Source organism: Cynocephalus volans, chromosome 1, assembly GCF_027409185.1.
Source record: "Cynocephalus volans isolate mCynVol1 chromosome 1, mCynVol1.pri, whole genome shotgun sequence".
NCBI classification, from domain to species: domain Eukaryota; kingdom Metazoa; phylum Chordata; class Mammalia; order Dermoptera; family Cynocephalidae; genus Cynocephalus; species Cynocephalus volans.
This window is the reverse complement of record NC_084460.1, coordinates 63027041-63046330: the sequence shown is the minus strand read 5'-3', so window position 1 is coordinate 63046330 and position 19290 is coordinate 63027041. Positions and strand designations below refer to the sequence as shown.

The window sequence follows — 19290 nt, the reverse complement described above, 5'->3', positions numbered from 1 at the left end:
TGGTCTGCGGGTGGAAGGAGGGAGGGGCGGGACTGAGGGCCTGGCAGGTGTGCACAAGGGCTGCAGCGCACTGGGCAGGCCAGGTGCCCACAGTCTGTTCCAGGCAAATGACGGTGGCACCAGCATGCACACAGCGCAGTTTCAGCCTGTGGCTCTCGCTTTAAGAGGCAGTGTTAGAGCAGAGTTTGTCCAAACACAGGACTTCCCTGTGCGCTCCTGGGGTCCACAGAGAATCTGGGAGCACAGGCACGATGTCAGCGTGCTGACCTGCCTGACGAGGGAAAGCCATCCTGATGGCAGAGGCGCTGCCTGGTAGATGGAGGCCAACACTTCCGTGGTCACTCCAGCCCCCTGACCTCCAACAAGCTGTCTGGGCAGACTGGGGACAAGGCCGGTGAAAAGCAGTTTCTCTGGTATTAACACCAAGAGTTCTAAAGTATTGCCGTTGCTATAACAACTGTGGTGCAAGTTACCATTTTTTGCTCTTTCTACCTCAGCAGAAGAAATTAGTGAGAGCTCATCTGGGCAAAACTGGTTCCCATCCCAAGTTTTCCTTTTGCATTCTCTAAGGGGAGAGATTTTTTTTTTTCTTCTAGTACCTGCACAGTTTAATTTTTTTATTGTGGTTATATATATGTAACATAATATTTGCCACTTTAACCATTTTTAAGCATACAATTCGGTGGAATTAATACATTCTATAACCATCACCTCTATCTATTTCCAAAACCTTTCCATCATCCTAAACATAAATTCTGTACCCATTAAGCAATAATTTCCCATTGTTTCCTCCCCTCCGTTTCTGGTAACCTCTAATCTACTTCTGTTTCTGAATTTTTTTTTTAATTTAGTTTTTCTTAATTGGCCCATAATAATTGTATATGTTTTGGGGGTACAGTGTAATATCTGGGTACATGTAAACAGTGTGACATAATCATATCAGTGTAATTAGCATATCTATCACCTCAAACATTTGTCATTTCTTTGTGTTAGAAACATTTAAAATCCTCAAACTAACTGTTTGAAATTATACAATAAATTGTTAACTGTAGTCTCCGTACAGTGCTATAGAACACTAGATCTTACTCTTCCTCTCCAGCTTCAATTTTGTATCCATTGACCACTCTCTCAAGGAGAGGGAAATTTGGAGGCTTTTACTGTCCTCTTTTTCTCACTCCTATTGCTATTTTCTCACCCTCTTTAATTTGGAGGGGGTTGTTGAACAAAATGGTAGTTTAACCAAATGTTCAGCACAAGCACATATCTGCAGCAAATACCATGTTCTCTTGGTCATGAGAGACTGGTGTGTTTCTGCTTCATTAAAATCAGGATCTGACAACCCAGGATCTTGCAGCACTCAGATTTTTACTCAGGAAGAGATCAATTTACGAGCAGGAGGCCTTTCACATTGCTGTGAAGGAATGGGATGGTGGGGATCTTGGACACCGCTGTGGACGTACTGTGCTGTCCTCATTACCCACCCAGAATAGAGGAGTCAATGGCCTGGCTCTAGATAGTGATTTAAGAGTCATGAAATAATACTTTACCCATAATTCATGATGCAGAGATAACAAACATGCAAATAAGTTAGTTATTCCAGCCAACAAAACCTTTCTCTTTATGTGCCTCTTGTAAGCTATTTTGGATGGAAGGTGTTCTGAAGTCATGTCATCTTCAGAAGTATTCACAGATAGTGGTGTGCTTTTCCTTGAAGACTCGGGCAGCCTTCCCCAGTCATGGGGCTCAGCGCCAGGAGGGGGAGCCCGGGCATTGGGGCATATCAAACGTGGGTGGTGTGGAAGCTAGGCAGGGAACTGAGCATGGTTCCTTAGCTGTAAAGTAGAATGACCGTGAGGCTGCGTGAGGACATGATAATAACGAATAATAATACCAATAATGATAATGAATATTAATAATGATGAATAATGAATAATAATAATAAATGTACATTTATATGAGTTCTCCATAAGTGTCCATTGATGAGGATGATAATGAACAAGAAATAGTCACCGAAAGCTCTCGGGGTCTCCGAAGAGGTGAGGTCATTTGACTGGCCTTAGATGCTGCATCATTGGAGTTCCTGTGTCTGCGTTTTATGGTTGTAGGTCTTTCCCTAGTGGTGAAATTATGAACTGTTGCATCTTGCTGCTGGTGAGGAGGTGCCTTTTTGGACCCTCAGATCCCTGATAAGTTGTTCATTCTAAGATGCTTTGGCCAAGAACTGCTCTAAAAGAATGAACAGGCTCTGGCAAAGGGGAAGCTTTATGAGGAAAATGTGGATAATTTAGAGTAAGAATTGTATAAGCGCCTGTTTGGGCTGCTTAGAAAATTTGTTTTTTGTTTGGTCCTTGGTATTGGAGGTCACTGAGTAGACAGGGTGTTGCTGCTGGTTTACCTTATGCATAGAGCGCTGAGTACTTTCCAGGGCGCTTGTCCTCCCTGGGCCCTTTTGTACCCTTGGGAGCAAGGACATGCCATGTCACAGGGGAGGACAGCCAGTGTGGCTGAGGGAGCCCCTCTCCAGGTGTGCAGTGCTGCATAGGGTAGAGGTGGGCCCTGACTCAGTCGGTGTCTGCCAGACTGACTGAGACTTCTAGATCTGACATAGAAAGGCCAAGAGACACTGCCCTGAAAGAGGCAGCAGGAGGGGCAGCCTGCCTCCCTGGGTCCGGTGGAGGCCCTACAGCAAGTCAGTCCATTCTTGTGTGGTAGATGTAGTGTCTGGGCTCTCTGGCAGGGCTGTGGGAGCTTCACTGTGCCTGGCTCATCCTGGGTACTCAGGAGAGGTGGTGCCTTTTATGACCTGCTGGAGGCATTCAGTAGACTCACCTTATCAGAAACTCTTTGAAGAGATGTAAGAGGTGATTGTCCCATGATGGTCTAGTTCCCTGGCCTTCGGAGGGCAGCCACTTCCCACACAAGAAGGTTTGCTTGGGGTTAATGTGAGTTTTGTACCTGCAGATTATTGAAGCAACAGGTGTCAGAGAAAAGTCCTTACTCGGTAATATTTGGCTTGCTCTAAAATCACATATTCACTTGTATTTTCCATTGATGTGTGGGTGTCTTATTCTACATTGTGACACCTTTTTGTTTATGTTGACTTCAGAAGGGAAAACCACTTCTCAATCTCCTAAACAGAAAGGAACCCACACTGTCCAGACTGGAGAGCAGTAGACACAGGGGAGACCAGCAGTTTGTATTATGGGTACATGAGAAGTGAATTTTATCCTGCACACAAGTGCATGTGTACATGTGTATGCACACACTGTCGATGAAGGTTACGGGTGTGATGCATGTCTGTTTGTGTTGCATGCATGTAACACGTCTGTACTGAGTACTTCACACGTGTCAGGTAGTGCTCCAGACACCAGGATATAGCTGTGCAGAGGATGCCACCTTGAGAGAGCTGGCCGTCTGGGAGGGGCAGGCTGTGCGTGTCTGGGGGCACCTGGATTCTTCTGTATGTGCTCTGAGCAAAGTGAGGAGGCAGTGCAGGACCTGCTCTTTCTGTATTCCTTGCACTTAATTTGCACCTTGCCCCTCATGATTATCCAGTCCCTGCAGGATGAATTAACAAATTCAGTGCCCAGAAGTGTCCCTCTCTTCTTTCAGCATCATCCCCTTTAGGGTCTCTCTGATGCCCATGGCTTAGTCTGGGTCCTGTCTGCCCGGTTCCTCACCCTTCGGCCATCATCCCTGCAGCCAAGGACTTTTCTTGAAAAGATGAGGCTTGAAAGCAGGAAGCATCTGTCAGAGTGTGTCTTTAGAGGATGCTGTTCCCTTTCCACACCACCCATCCCAGGCCTGCTGCGTCACCAGTGTTGCCAGTCCATGCAACGATGAGACAAGGGGAGAGGACTGTGCAGCTCCTGCTGGGGAGGTCTAGGGTCTCCTGCTGCCCACCTCATGCCTGTGGATGGCAGCCTGTCCCCTCCAGGCAAGGCCACAGCTGAGGATTCCTTTCAGCTCCAAGCTCCAAGGGCCTTGGGAATTGGGGTCCCCTCCATGAGCCTGTACATAGAGCTGCTCTGATCTACCTGCTCCTGATCAGCAAGGGAGAGACCAGAGGTGGCTTCTGGATCATCCTGCTGAGAGGAGATGAAGCCCAAACTAGAAACAGACAGAAAGACGTGAGTAACTAGCCATAGAACTTGTTATCCAAACTGGGCTGAAAGCATGAAAGGGCGTGCCGTTAATAATTGGGCCAGCACTGCAGTGGGAAACAGGACTGGACAGAAGGCAGCCTCACCATCCTTGCCCTCCCGGCACTTCTTCATGGAACACCTAGAGGATGCTGCAGGACACAAGCTCTTGGTTTCCCATCCGTGGAGTCAGTCCAATCCTCTTACTCCAGGTGTCTCTGTCTTTCCTAAGCTCCTGTGATGCTGGACATCTGTCCTGGGCCTGACCTAGCTCTTGTGCCCCCTCCCCAGCTTCAGGGAGGATTCCAATGCCTATCAGTGCCCCAGACACTTTGTGCTTGCCCTTACTAGTCTAGACAGTGATTTGGGCATAGGTGCCTTTCTCATAGGAGAAAGGGCAGGGGCAGCTCACAGTCCTCAGGCCCACCGCCACATTTGCCCACGGCTACAAGGTTGCCTGGTGGCCAGCACTGCCGAAGCAGCTTTCCTCTTCCCTCCATCCTCCCAAAGCCATGCCTCTAGGGGCTCAGCCATCATCTACCCCAGATGCCCGTATCTCCCCTCCACTTCCATGTTAGTCCTGCCACCTTGGCAGACCTGCAGACCCCACCCCAGTAGCCCAGGTGGGCCACCACCACTGCGGCTGCCTCCCCTGGCTGTTCCCTCCTTGGTTGCAGCCATCCAGCATGAATGCCTCAAGCACCTGGACCTTTGCCTTCAAGCCTTTTTGTTATGTTTTGGTCATGAAACACAAAAGAGCTGTTGTCACTGTTATCCCTGCCCAGGCCAGAGGTCCTTCTGCCATACTCAGTCCTCCCCAGGCTGCCCTGCCATACATGGGACCAAGGCTGTTCCCAGAGCTGGGGCAGGGCTGAAGGACTAACACACATCTCCCTGGGCCTTGCCCCGCAGTTAAGCAGGATGCTGTTGACCCCTCAGTGCTCAGCACCGCTCTGGGAGTAGCCAGCAAGCTCCCAGACCCATTGTTCCTAGAGGCCCGAGGACACACCGCCCTCTGTGCCTTCCCTCCTGGGTGGCTGGTGGCTCTGAAACCATAGGTGCACAATGAAACATGGGCCCAAATTGGGGGTTTTGAGCCACACCCCATTAGAGGACACGTCACACAGGCTTATCAGAGGAGTGCTGGGATTTGGGGGTGCCGGGAAGCCTTTAGATGCCTTCTGATTCCACAGTATCCTCCCAAGATCTTGGGGGGCAGACCTTGAGCCGAGGGTTTTGTGAAGAACTGGGTAAGAGCAGTACAGCAGACAGATGAACCCAGGCTGAACCCTTAGATGTGAGGGAGGTAGACAGCCTCTCTGAATATATCCCTGACCCTCCTCTACACACACACAGGCACCCACACGTGTACACACGCACACACACAGGCACCCCCCCCACATGCATACACATGTACTCAGGTACTCACACGTGTACACACGTACATATACACACCTGGCATCCACCCTGCTTTGGGGTTTTCAGCAGAATGGTGACATTCACTGGTGTACTCACCTATACTCGCATGCATGTATGTAGTGCTGGCATGTACACGGAAATCTGAACATGCAAAGACCCAGTCACCACGTGTGAACACCCAGTTGCTGCACACATTTCCTCTATGCTCTCTCCCTTACCCCTTCTCCCACCCTTCCTACTCCAGGAGTTAGAACACTGAGCTCGTGGCCCAGAAATCTCTACCCACTCCTGAGCCGTGTGCTCAGCCCTCTCAGCTGCAGTCCTCATCTCACAGAGGGACACCCTGACTGCGACAGAGCTCACGTTGTGAGCTTTAAAACCTACAGGGTTAAGGCTGCAGGCTCTGTCTGGTGGAGGCAGAGGAACCCCTAGTACCTGGTATACTATCAGGGTTTTTTAAAAAGAGGCTGAAGAAGCCAGGGGCTTCCCCAAGGGAACGAAATGCTGCTTTGACACTCAAGGTCAGTGAGGAGACGAGCCCCTCAGCGCGGATCAGTCCGACCAGGGTTCAAAGCGTGACTCCACCATCCCTGTATGCCTGAGTGATTTTAAAGACTGAGCAAATTACCTGACCTTTCAGAGCCGCGTGTACTCATCTGGGGGGCGGGCCGGCCCTTGTTAGGACTCAGAACCCCTGGCCCATCCCTCCCCAGAGCGCCGGTGTCAGGAATTTTGGCCCCGGTATGCCTGTGTCTGCGAGGTCCCAGGGCATCCCTGAGCGCCCTCGTGGCCATCTCTGCGCCTGGTCAGCCCAGGGCCAGGTCGGCTGTGCTGGCGTTGAGGTCGCCAAGGTCAGAGCGCAGCCCCCACCCCACTCCGTCTCGGGTCTCCCTCGGCCCTCCTCCAACCCCACCCCACCCCACCCCACCCCAGTCTCCACCTCCATCTCCATCACCATCCCCACCCCCGCCCGCGCAGTCGGCTCGGTTGCCAGGGCTCCGGGGCCGAGGAGGCGCCGCGCGCACGGCGTCCGCTGTGCGGGAGGAGCCCGGCGGGCGAACGCAGCGGCTCCGCCCCCTCCGCGGGCGCTGCGGGTCGCCGGCTCCCGCCCTGCGCCGCGGGATTGCGGGCCACCGCTCGGGCAGGCCGGGCGTCATGGCGAGGGGCCCGCAGCCCCGGCGAGGCCCCGCGGCGCCCGGCAGCGCCCTGCGCGCTCTGCTGCGCTGCAACCTGCCCCCCGGCGCCCAGCGCGTGGTGGTCTCCGCCGTGCTGACGTTCCTTGTCCTGATCAACGTCGTGCTGATATTCCTGCTGGCCTTCCGCTGAGCGGCCGGGCAGGGCGCCGCGGGGACCGCGCTGGGGTGAGTGGCGCCTGCGTGGCACTCCAGCCGCTGTCACCCACGGCCTCCGCACCGGCCGCAGAGGGGAGACCGCCCAGTCACCGATGCGTTCACTGTCAGGGCCGGGTTTGGGGTGTCCGCCGTCGGGTACATGTGCCATGGGGTCTTTCCCTCTGTCCTCTATACCCTGTGTGTAGGGAGGAGGGGGGAGGGGGACAAATAGCGAGTTTCTGTGTAACAGGATGCGGACACAGCTGTGGTCGCGGCTGCTGTGGTCGTCTGGAGACCGTGTGCATGTGACCGCCGGGTGAGGGGAGCTGGACATGCATTTCTGTGTGGGCGGAGCGAGGTCTGTGGAAAATGCCGGGGCACCTCTGCGCACTTCACTCGCAGCTGCTTTTTCTGTTTTAGGCCTTAAAATAAGTTAAGTCGTTCTCTGTACGGGGGCAGAGCCCCTGCTGCCCCCCTTGCAAGTGGCGCTCTGAACACAAACCCACCCCACTCCCGCTGCACAGGGGCCAGCCATGGCGTTTCCAGACTGTCGGTGGGCAGCCGCCCCCACCCTGCTTGTGCGAGAGAAAGGAGATGCGCAGGGTGGGAATGGCGGTGTTGCTCATGCGGGGAGCAGTTTGAGACACCTGGCGGTGTCGCCCTCCCTGGGGCCTGTCAAAACCTCAGAGGCACAGGAGGGGATCCTTCCCCTGCGTCTGGCTTGTCTTAGTCCCGAACTTGCCCCTCCACTGGGATAGTCCACCACTCCCCCCCGCCCCGCCCCATCCTCCGCCTTAGATCCCCTAACATCTCTGCCTTAGGACCCACTGCCAGGCAGAGAGCCAGACTGGCATCCTTGCCCCTCAGGCCTACGGTGTGAGTCTTGGCTTCAGGCACGTCTGCACCTGAGACAGCACTAGGAAGGGCCTCTGCCTGGAAACCGCCGGGCTGCTGTGTAGGTAGAGCATGTCTGTGATTCCTATAAAATGAATCTCTGATCTTTTGGATGTCTTGGTGACATCACAGAAATGGTTAATATCACTACTATAACTCGGTAGACGACTTCCCATTTGTGGGTTTACACAGGAGCTTTATGACTCAGGTAGGTCAAACATCATTTCTTACTGGGGCATTGATGGAAGGCACAGGGAGATCATAGATCTTGCTTACGGCCCTGAGTCTGTCTGATGCCTTCTGTGCCAGGCAGAGAGGAAACGATGAAGGTGACCAACTCCTTCTCTCTGGCTGCCCAAGGGCTTCCAGGTGACTGGGCAGGATGGGTGTGGAAGCCTGTCCCTTATGGTGCCCAGAACCCTGGTCTCTCTGTGAGGCCTTGCCTCTGTGCTCCACCCCTGGAGACCTTCCCCAGCAGATATGTAGCAAATCACCTGTGTAGGATCCACACCTGTCTGCAAGGACAGGGGAATGGTGGACACAAAGCCATGGAGAAGGGCTTTTGCTCAGGGATCATTTGAAGGGATCTGGGGACAGAGGCAGGCAGAGGCAGATGCCTCACCTGGTTAATATCAGGTGGGAACAACCTGGAAAGGGAAACGGTGGGAAGCTGGCTGTGTTGAATGTGTCTGGGTTACTTCCTTATGGCCTGTGGTCACAGACCCTAGGAGGGGCATTTCACCTGCAGTCCACCTTCTCATTGGCTCATCCACACTACTGTGAGCACCTGCCTCCTTCTTTCCCTCCCCGCGTGCAGCAGGCTGGATCTTCACAAGTGGTCTTGCTGAGTCCTGTCTCATCCCGTCCATGCAGCAGCTAGCACGTTGTGATTCTGGAGGCCAGGCCTGCCTGCAGAAGAATGTCTGTGGCTGGAAATGAGTACGACAGTCCCATGCAGAGGCCTGATGACCCCCAGGAATAACCCAGTGCTCTGTGCCTGGGGTCCCTATGTTGAGCTCAGGAAGTCTACAGCCCCCCAAGCAGCTGCTACACTGAGGGTGCATGTGCACATAGGCTTGTGGATTAGTTTGAAGAGAGGTTTCATCAGGTTTGGAGCAGGGTTCACCCCCTGGAAAGAGTAAGAACCAGCAGTTAGTCCTCCCCTGGAGGAAAGGCCCCCGGCCAGAGTGAGCTCCAATGCTCCAGTGGCCAGCCCCACCCCTCACCATGCCAAAGTGGGCACAGAGGCTTCAAAGAGGTTTGCCCACTCTTGGTTCCTGTGTCGATGTTAGCATTAGCACTCACACTGCCCTGGGAACACCCATGAAGCTAAAGGAGGGCTCACATGGGACAGGGGACAGTGCAGAGGAGCAGTCAGTGTGGAGCAGTGGTCAGTGCTGAGGGCCAGTCCAGTGATGCTTCAGTTCTTCCTTGATTGCTTAGCCGGGCCTGTGGTTGTGACAGCCAGTGCCGACATTTGGTCCCAGCAGGAAGGGGCATGGACCTCATCTATTGTGCAGCCCAGCCCACCCCTCCTCTCCTGCCCTAAGCCCCTGAAGCCATGGAGCGAAAAGGGAGCACACATTAAGCAGATGTCAGCTCAGCAGAGATCTCAGTGTGAGGACTGCCTGGAAGGGGCATGGGAGCCTGCCTCATGATGAATCAGTTCACAACCACTCAGGAGAAAGGGACCACGCCAGTCATATGAGCAGAAAGAAAGGAAAGTAAGGAATTATCAGCTAGGTACAAAGTGGTTGACTCCGTCACAAAGTGCACAAGATACCCCTAAGTTACCTATCACAGAGTTAGCAGCTGTAAGTACCTACTTCTCGTAGAGCTAAGGAATAAAAGGAAGAGTTCAGAATAATTAAAACTTAGAATCCTAGGGCTTGAGACCTAGAACCATGAGGAGGGGCACTGCATAGTAAGTGCTGGTATCTGGGGAGTGGGAGAAGGGGGATAGATGCCATGAGGCTGGTTCCGCAAGTGTCCAAAAAACAGCAAACCAGATCCAGCTACTGCAATGGCAGGGCACAGTCTTACCTGGATGAAGCAGATTGTGTGGTCATTGGGTGGCCTCACAGGCACTGCAAGTCCACAAGAAGCCTGCAAGAAAGAGCAGGCCCCCCCTCCCTCCTGCAGCCTTGCAGCCCCCCCCCTTGAGTGCTGCATTAGAAGAACCAAGCAGACATAGACCACAGAAGGTGGGTTTGAAACTCAGGCAATAGCTCAATCCCCAGCTCAGTGGGGTGTGAGGAAGGTGCGGCTGAGCAGGGAGTGAGCAAGAGGATCACCTGTCAGATTCTGTGGTCAGTGCACTTCAGGCTTCATCACTGTCTAGACGTGCCCAGGACACAGCCCTGCCCCATAAGAGTTGCTGGCCTGGAGGAAGCCTCCATTAGCTTCTCTGTGAAATGAATGAGGATCCCCTCTTCCCAGGGCTGCTGATGGCTTGGGACAGAGGGCAGGGAGCGCCTCAGCCCGGCCCACCTGATGGGGAGGGCCCATGGCAGCCTTGCCCCACCAATCTATCTGCCCATGTCTCTCCCCACAGCTCATCAGCGATGGCAGTGTGGTCTGTGCTGAAGCATTGTGGGACCATGTTACCATGGACGACCAGGAACTGGGCTTCAAAGCTGGGGATGTCATCGAAGTGATGGACGCCACCAACAGAGAGTGGTGGTGGGGCCGCGTTGCTGATGGCGAGGGGTGGTTTCCAGCCAGCTTCGTACGGGTATGGTTTCTGGCCTGAGCTTCTCTGGGGTGGTAAAGAGCCACTTGGCTCTGTTCAGAAATCCAAGCCTGAAACAGCTCTGAGGTCCCGGCTGCTTTGGCGTGGACCTCTCCTTTGAGGCTATGCTGGAACTTGGTGCCGTGTGCCAGGTGGGTGGGTGGGTGTCAGGGAGCTGTGACACAGCCCTTCTGCATCCCCTGCTCCCACCTCCACTCCTGCTGAGTCCTTAGGGACCAGAAAGAAGAGCAGGTCAGAAATGACCTTGTGTGGAGACAGCCCACACCCCTCTGAAGGCAATATGCATGTTACCACACCACCACCACAAACAGCTCAGTTTAGCAGGCACTTACTTACTAAGCACTGCAGAACATTTACACGGGTGGTCTCATTTAACTGTCAATCAGCCCTGGGAGGTGGAAACCGTGACTTACACCTGAGTAAACTGAGACATGGACGAGTTAAGTTATTAGACCAAGAGATCGCAGGGAGGGCACCCAGATCCTGCCAAAGGTGGCCTCTGGTCTCCAAGATAGGAATCCAGATGCAGTCTCCAAAAGGCCAGGCTGAGGGTGGCGGGAGGCGAGATCCCTGTCCCTCGCGTTCAGGTGCTTCTCCTGCCCCAGGCTCCCTGGGTGAACTGTCCACTCTGAGCCCCAAGCCTTTCCCCAGGTTACAGGTTAGAGAGCCAGCAAGGCCACCATACACTTGCATCACAGCCCCTGGAGGGCCCGCGGCACGGGTTCAGAAACTAGCGAATGACCCCAGCTCAGTGCTGAGCACAAGCAGAGTCTAAATGAGAGGAGGAGGAGCACCGAGCCTTCTGAGGAGACTGGCTGGTCTAGGGCAACACTGACAGCTGCTGCAGTCGTCAGGCCCGCTGTCCCCAGGCATTGTGCGGGTCGTGGTGGAGGAAGTTTCGCAGCCAGCCCCGCCCCCGTGCGTCCTGCGGGTCTCAGGGACTCAGCTCCCCGCGGCTGTGGTGCAGGCAGGGCACAGGGCGCTGACCCCCGAGGGATGCGGGGCGCTGACCCGCCGTGCGCTGCCTGCAGCTGCGGGTGAACCAGGACGAGCCCGCGGACGATGAGGCCCCGCGAACCGGGGACGGCGGGGGCGAGGACGGCGGGGAGGAGGCGCAGAGCAGCAAGGACCAGATGCGGACCAACGTCATTAAGGAAATCCTCAGCACCGAGCGGGACTACATCAAGCACCTGCGCGACATCTGCGAGGTGAGGCCCGGCGGGGCGGGCGGGCGGGCGGGGGTCCGAGAGAGCCCTGACCGCGCCCCGCCCCCAGGGCTACATCAGGCAGTGCCGCAAGCGCGCAGACATGTTCAGCGAGGAGCAGTTGCGGACCATCTTCGGGAACATCGAAGACATCTACCGGTGCCAGAAGGCGTTTGTGAAGGCCCTGGAGCAGAGGTTCAACCGGGAGCGCCCGCACCTGAGCGAGCTGGGTGCCTGCTTCCTGGAGCACGTGAGCGCCGCCTGCTCCCAGACTTCGCCCCCCCAGTCTCTGCTGGGGGGCTCTACTCTGTCCCCACACACCCTGCCCTTTGTCATTTTCCCTTCCTTCGCGCCTGGCACCCCCACGGCCTCCTTTCAGAGGCCGGCCCTGCGGGCTCAAGCCCAGACAGCCTGTTGCTGTCTTCCCGGAAGCTTCCAAACATCTTCCAAACGTTGGTGCGCTAGGCCCGAGCTCTCTGTCTGCCCAGCTTCCCTCACCCTTCAACAGCTCTAGGGGGGGTCCTCGCTTGTGTCAGGGGACGCCATGTCAGGGAAGCCTCCTGGGGGCAGAGGGCTGGGGCATCCTTCCCAGAAGGTGTGCTGTTGCTGGAAAGAAGAGTAAAGGTAGCGGGCCATCTGTTAAGCACCCCAGGAGGTGTTCATAGCAGATTCTGGTGATCCTCTGGCAGTGAGCAGACTGGAATTTGTATGAAATTTACAGCTTGCTTTCACTCTATTTTTTTCATGTGGCTTGTCTGTACAGGGATCTGAACCCATGACCCTAGTGTTACCAGCACCACGTTCTCCCAAGTGGGCTCACTGGCCAGCCCTGCTTCAACTCTAAATGCCCCCACCCCACCTTTGGCCTTGATAGCCCTTCCTTATTAGTATCACTGACTTCATCCAAAACACTGACAGTCAAAATATTTGCTGAGGGGCTTGCTGGGAAAGCAGGGACAGACACACATTCACATTCCAAGAGGTCTTCCCCATCCCTGGGTGTGACTCCATGTAACTTGTGTCCCAGTGAAGTAGATAGAGCCCAGCTTCTGAAGGAAATACAGGGGCTCTTGCTCCTCCCAGACATGTGGCTGGGTTACCTGGGGAACAGGAGCAAGCCAGCCAGCCTAACCTCCAGTCGTGTGTCTCCCCAGCAAGCGGACTTCCAGATCTACTCAGAGTACTGCAACAACCACCCCAATGCTTGCGTGGAGCTCTCCCGGCTCACTAAGCTCAGCAAGTACGTGTACTTCTTCGAGGCCTGCCGGCTGCTGCAAAAGATGATCGACATCTCCCTGGATGGCTTCCTGCTGACCCCGGTGCAAAAGATCTGCAAGTACCCTCTGCAGCTGGCTGAGCTGCTCAAGTACACACACCCCCAGCACAGGTAGGAGTGTGCCAAGGCTCTTCACACCTCCCATCAGCCAGCACTGCTGTATGCACTGGAGCAATGGCACAGAATAAAACAAGCCCTGCTCTCATGAGCTCTTATTGCAGTGGGGGAAGAGGAAATCAATAGGATATTAAACTCTGCCCTGTGCCTGGCTTTTATGGGGAAGAGAGGAACTATGCATTTGACAGGCAAGGTTGTGGCCAAGGGGGACAGCCCCAGAGGGAGGCAGCTCCACATGTCGGGGCTGTGGGAGGCTCCCACCCTGTCTCTGCTCTCCAGCTTGCAGCACCCTTCCATCTCTGTTCTGCCCCAGGGATTTCAAGGATGTTGAAGCTGCCTTGCATGCCATGAAGAATGTGGCCCAGCTCATCAATGAACGGAAACGGAGACTTGAAAACATTGACAAGATTGCTCAGTGGCAGAGCTCCATAGAGGACTGGGAGGTGAGGGCCTGAGGGCCCAGAAAATACCATGGGGTCTTGGCCTCTTTAAAATCATGCTTGCCCCTGAAAAACTGAGGAGGGAGCTGAAGCAGGGAGTTAGCAAACAATGCTCACTCCTGGCGGGAAAGCCGGCCCTCACTCAGGGGTGGCTTTGACTCCTGGTGGCTCCCATCCTGTATGAGATAGGACGCTCCTCCCGGGAGTAGCCAGCCAGCTCAGGAGAGGCCCAAAACAGAGGAAGCATGTTCCTCAGAAGTGTCCTTCTGTTCTTCTGCCCTCAGGGGACAGGCCAGATACCTGAATTTTAGTTAACTTCTGGGACTCCCAACTTAGAAGGGTTTAAGCTCAATATAGTATCACCAAAAATGAATCACCTCCTGGTTCTGTTTTCCTGGCTTGCACATTACCCATGTATCTTCCCATCTTGCTTTCTAAGGCAACACCAAGGCCTGTACTAATGATGACATTTCTGTCCCCCAGAGGCATAGGGGCCTCTCTGCCCCTCCCCTACCAGCCAATCTGCCTCCTCCCCATATAGCTCTTGAGGGCTCCCTACCCACATGGTGCTGCCAGCACCTCCATGCTATTCCCTGTAAGCCCCAGAGCTCTACAGCTATCAGGAAGAGAAACTACATGAAAACCAGAATAAACCATAGAATGTAATGAAAATACATATCCCTGGACCCCACCCTCGATATACTGAATTAGAATCCCTGGGGTAGGGTTGAGCAATGTGAGTGATTGGTTCTGAGGCCCAGTCCTGGCTAAGGACCCCTACAAACTCACTCATCCCAAACCGGATGGCTGCCAACAACTCCTGGCTGTGGTTTGAATTTTCAGAGAGGAACTGAAAAGGGACAGAGCTTAGTCAGAATTTTTGAAGCCCCCAGTAGCTGAACTTCAGGTACTAAATAGCTGGGAAGAGGGTCTCCTTAGAAACCCTAAAGATCAGCCTCAGAGGTGAATTCTAGCCAGACCTAATTTTTCTCTATGGCAGCACTGTCCAATCAAAAATACCATGTGAGCCACATATGGTTTTCTATACTTTCTAGTAGCCGTCTTAAAAAAGGAAAAAAAGAAACAGGTGGAGCTAATTTTAATAAAGTTTTATTTAACTTAATATATTCAGAGTATCATTCAGCTTGTAATCAACATATTATTAATAAGATATTTTACATTTTTTACTTCATATTGTCTTCAGAATCGGTGTGTATTTTACACTGACGTGACATCTCGATATGGATTAGCTACATTTCCAGAGCTCAAGAGCCATGTAAGGCCTTTGGCTACAGTGGTGTCCTATTTTGCAAGGATAACCAATGTGTGGGTCACACCTGCCCATCTTTTTACACCATCTCCTTGGATCTCATCTTGAGGACCTAGGGGAACCAGAGTATTTTCCTGGGCTTCAAGGACACCGTCACACTACGGCCTGGCCCAGTGTGGGCTGCAGGCAGGCAGGGCTGGGGGAGGCAGGAAGTGGAGCCCAAGGTTGGGTGCACCCAGCTCACAACTAGTCTTGGGGCCCTCCAGGGGGAAGATCTCTTGGTCAGGAGCTCGGAACTCATCTACTCGGGGGAGTTGACTCGAGTTATACAGCCTCAAGCCAGGAGCCAGCAAAGAATGTTTTTTCTCTTTGACCACCAGCTCATCTACTGTAAGAAGGTACCAGAGTCTCACTGCCCTGCTGGACGGGCCCCATATAGAGCAGGTGGTGGGAGCGAAACCAAGGGCCAGGAGCAGCTTCCCAGAGGAAAGAAGCCCGTCACACCACAGGCAGGCGGAGCCCTGGTCGGGCCAGGGTGGGATGAGGGGGGTTCTCTGCTGAGTGAGCCTAGTAGCCTAGAGACCATAGGGCGGTTCTTACAGTCTAACCAGGGCTGGGTGCTGTTGAGGACATCCTCCTTCCTGGCCTGGCTCCTGCATGATCTTCAAGCCACTTCTCTCCCTGCAAACTTCTGCTCTCGCTGCCTCCTCTACGCTGCTAGCTTCTGCTCCTCTCTCAAAACATAGCCCAATGGCCCCCCGTCCGTAAGGCCCTCCTTGTCCACTGGTGTGCTTCTCTGCTGTGCGGTGTTAGTTTCCATGGCTGTCTCCCCATTAGATAGACTGTATGCACCTCAAAGACAGGGCCAACCCCCAGGTCAGTCAGTAGCGTGGCTCCTCCACTCAAGGTTCAGCAGTCGTGAGCTGCACCAGGCCTGCTCTGCCCTTAGGAGCTCACCATCTGCAGGGGAAGTGGGTGTGCAGTCACCAGCCCCTCCTGTGGCTGGGTGGGGGGTGGGGGAGCAGGGACACATTTAGGTGAGCAGTTCAGTGGCCAGAACTCAAGGCAGCACCTGTCAGGACCTGCTGCGCCGGGACGTGCTGTACTACAAGGGCCGGCTGGATATGGACGGTCTGGAGGTGGTGGACCTGGAGGACGGGAAAGACAGAGACCTCCACGTGAGTGTCAAGAATGCCTTCCGGCTGTGCTGTGGCACCACGGGGGACAGCCACCTGCTGTGCACCAGGAAGCCTGAGCAGAAGCAGCGCTGGCTGAAGGCCTTTGCCAGGGAGAGGGAGCAGGTGCGGCTGGACCAGGAGACAGGTGAGAAACCCTGCCGGGCCTTGCCCCACCTCTAGGGCCCACTCAGCCCTCCCACCCCTGCCTGGCTGCCAGGCGGTCAGAACAGCCTTGAAACCGACAGCATGTTTCAGTCTGAGGGCCTCAGGGTTTAGCAAGTCTCCAGACACCTCTTGGTCCTAGTAGTGAGCACAAGGCACTGCCTTCGTCATCCACCAGGAGGGTCACCTCACCGTGTCCCATCTCCTCAGCATTCAGCCTCAGAGCATGAGTCTGCTGGCTTGTGGGGTGGGGGGATTTGCTTCACTACACAGACACATGTGCACAGACATGCACTCCACAGGCGGTGGCCCTCTGCTCAGTGCCCCAGATTGCTGAGGCCTGGGAGAGCCCCTTTGCAGCCAGCGCAAGCCCTGGGAGGGTATTGGAAGCCTCCCCCACCCAACAAGAGCAGGCATGTCTCCCTACTGCATCTCCCCTCCTGTTCATGGGCTGGGATGTTACACTTGGCAGTGACCGGATTGGCTCTTGGACTGGGAAAGGGCCTCCATGCAGTGGAGAGGAGGGGCACTAGACACAGGGTCAGTGGGGGTGATGTATGGGGTCGAGGTAAGAGATGGGGCAGAGGATCTTTGTTCTCTACCTGGGAACCCCGAGGATCTCCTCTGCGCTGGGTAGCTAAGGCAGGCTGACTGAGGAGGATGGGAACAGTCTCTGCTGTGCCAGGACTTATTACCCCAGGCGTGATGGGACCCCAGGCACTGTGGGAGGCGCAGGTGTGTACTGAGAGGGCTGCACCTGGGGCCGGGAGTCACAGCATGAGAAAGAGCACAGGCAGGGCATAGGACGAGCTGGGATCTCACTTGTGTCCCTCCCCCCAGGTTTCTCCATCACCGAGCTGCAGAGAAAGCAGGCCATGCTGAATGCCAGCAAGCAGACCACAGGGAAGCCCAAAGGTAAGTGGGCAGGTAGTCCCACCTCCTTGGCCGCCTGTTGCTTGCCTTGACCGCCCGTTGCTTGCCTTGACCGCATTTCCTTCTGTCCCCCAAAGCAAAGCCAGCTAGCCAACCGGGTTCTCAGAGGGGCCCACTGCCCTTTGCAGGTGATTGTTCCCAAAGGTTGGTGCTAAGGGGCCACCGGTGATAAATCTTGGGTTAGTATACAGCTGAGGTTCTTGCTCTAGACCCCCTCCAGCCCCCACAGGGGGGGCACCATTATTGGCAGTGCACACTTCCCCAGGGCTGCAGCTGCCTGGTAAAGGAACTATCTCCGCATTTCTCCACATAGAGCCAAGGCCGCGAAATGTTACATGCCTTGTACAGGCCCCCCAGGTGATCCCCTCTTCAGGCTGCAGTCCAGGCCCAGGCTCCTTGGTGTGGTCAGCCCCCTGGGAAGCAAGTCCTTTGTGGCAAAACTGCCTCCCATGGGAGATCTAGGCAGAGCCCTGGTATGGGCCCCAGTCTACCCCCCAACAGCAGAGGCTGCCTCTCTGCCCTGTGCCACCTGGCGCTCTGGGAACCAATGACCCTCTGCTGTCTCTCCCTGCCCAGCTGTCGGCCGGCCCTGCTACCTGACGCGCCAGAAGCACCCGGCACTGCCCTCCAGCCGGCCCCAGCAGCAGTTCTTGGTGCTGGCGGAGCCCAGGCGGAAGCCATCCACCTTCTGGCACAGCCTCAGTCGGCTGGCACCCTTCCGCAAGTGAGCCAGCACCCACCTGACAGCACTCTGCAGACCTGCCCGCCAGCAGTCCCCAGCTTTTCCTCCCTGAGGTTCACTTCTGGCCCTCCTTTGCCTATTTTGAGCAGAGCTGAGCAAGGGAGTCGCTGGGTGCCACCAGGATGTGTCAGGTCTGTGCTCCTGTTCTTGGTTTCTTCACTTCTGGTACAGTGAGGAGACCAGCAGGAAGAGGCAAGACCCCGCACGTGCAGCACCCCCCCGCAGCCTGGGCCCCCCCCCCGCCTATGACCCAGACCTGTGGGGTGCCTCCACTGCCTGTGAACCTGGGAATCACAGCTCAGAACCACCGACCGGGCTGACATGCAGAAGGCACTGGCTGCTCTGGACCCTCTTCTTTGGAAATCTGATTATCCCTCCTCCTCCCATTTTCTCTGGGCAGGAGAGACCAACTTTCTGGCCTTTGGCCACCTGCAAAGACAGGCCATGTGTCCTTCAGCCCTTCAATTCTTTTAGGTCCCCACCCACAGCCCAGCCAGTGGTGTCAGGCAGCTTGCAACCTTGGAGGGTAGTAAGCAGGAATTCTGGGCTCAAATGTCTGGCCCAGGGCTTGCCTTTCTGCTTCCCAGCCCCTCTAGACACTGTTAGCTACTGGGCACCCTCCTCACTTGTGATGTATGTGTTTGTAGTGGAAAGAACAAAACCATACAGTCAGCTGTGTACTTTGATCCAGGTTTGTGCCCAGTCCACCTGTCACTGTGGAGTGACTCCAGAACTACCTGGTTGCTGTTTTTCGGTTTGGATTTTGTTCTTGTTTTTCTAACAATGGAGAAAAATAATTGTTAGTGACACAGAAAGATTGCCTTACCCTAGTGAGCGTGAGAAGCCATAGAGTGAATTTTGTGGCCCAGTGTCCACAAACCCAGGCGACGGGCACGTGGAGGGAGTCTCCTCCCACTGAGGAGGGGCACCAGGAGTGCAGTCAGGGCCTGGCATGTGGGTGCAGTGCCCATGGGATTCAGGAGCATGGACAGTCACTCTTGCACTATACCTTCTTCAAGCCAGAAACCACATTTAATTTGATAAAGAAACTTGTGAAAAGTAACCTGGCTACCAGTTTTCTGTTGGGGTGTATGCATTCTCTCTTCCCCATGCCCATCCTTCCTTGCCTGGTACCTGGTCTTTGCCAGAGGCTTAGCCCTGAAGAAGAGGAATAAACCCAGCAGCCACCAGAGGTGGGACGGGGGCAATCAAGTTGCAGACCATGCACTCAGGGCTTTGGTGGAGCCAGGCTAAGATGGCTGGGCTCAGTGCTTCAGAGGCCTGGGGAGCTGGGTGGAGGGGACAGTGAAGAAGGAGACACCAGGTGTGGGATACAGCTGGCTCCACCCCTCACACCCTCAGATGGCCCATAAGCCTGGTCTCTTCTTAACTGTTCCCATGATCTATGTCTAGTCTAGCTGGAGTTGGC

The 19290-nt window shown here is 54.9% G+C and overlaps 1 protein-coding gene across 1 annotated transcript in view; it reads left to right on the top strand.

The window, feature by feature from the left end:
- The window catches only part of ARHGEF4 (Rho guanine nucleotide exchange factor 4), a 94674-nt gene extending 76278 nt beyond the window's left edge, over positions 1–18396 (top strand). Inside the window, exons 4-12 of the mRNA XM_063091546.1 lie at positions 10341–10520; positions 11570–11746; positions 11814–11993; positions 12898–13130; positions 13450–13579; positions 15113–15244; positions 15926–16169; positions 17027–17101; positions 17696–18396. Coding sequence (XP_062947616.1) covers positions 10341–10520; positions 11570–11746; positions 11814–11993; positions 12898–13130; positions 13450–13579; positions 15113–15244; positions 15926–16169; positions 17027–17101; positions 17696–17847 — 1503 coding nt within the window. The 3' untranslated portion in view covers positions 17848–18396. The remainder of the gene's footprint in view (positions 1–10340; positions 10521–11569; positions 11747–11813; positions 11994–12897; positions 13131–13449; positions 13580–15112; positions 15245–15925; positions 16170–17026; positions 17102–17695) is intronic.
- Positions 18397–19290: the final 894 nt, after the last annotated feature.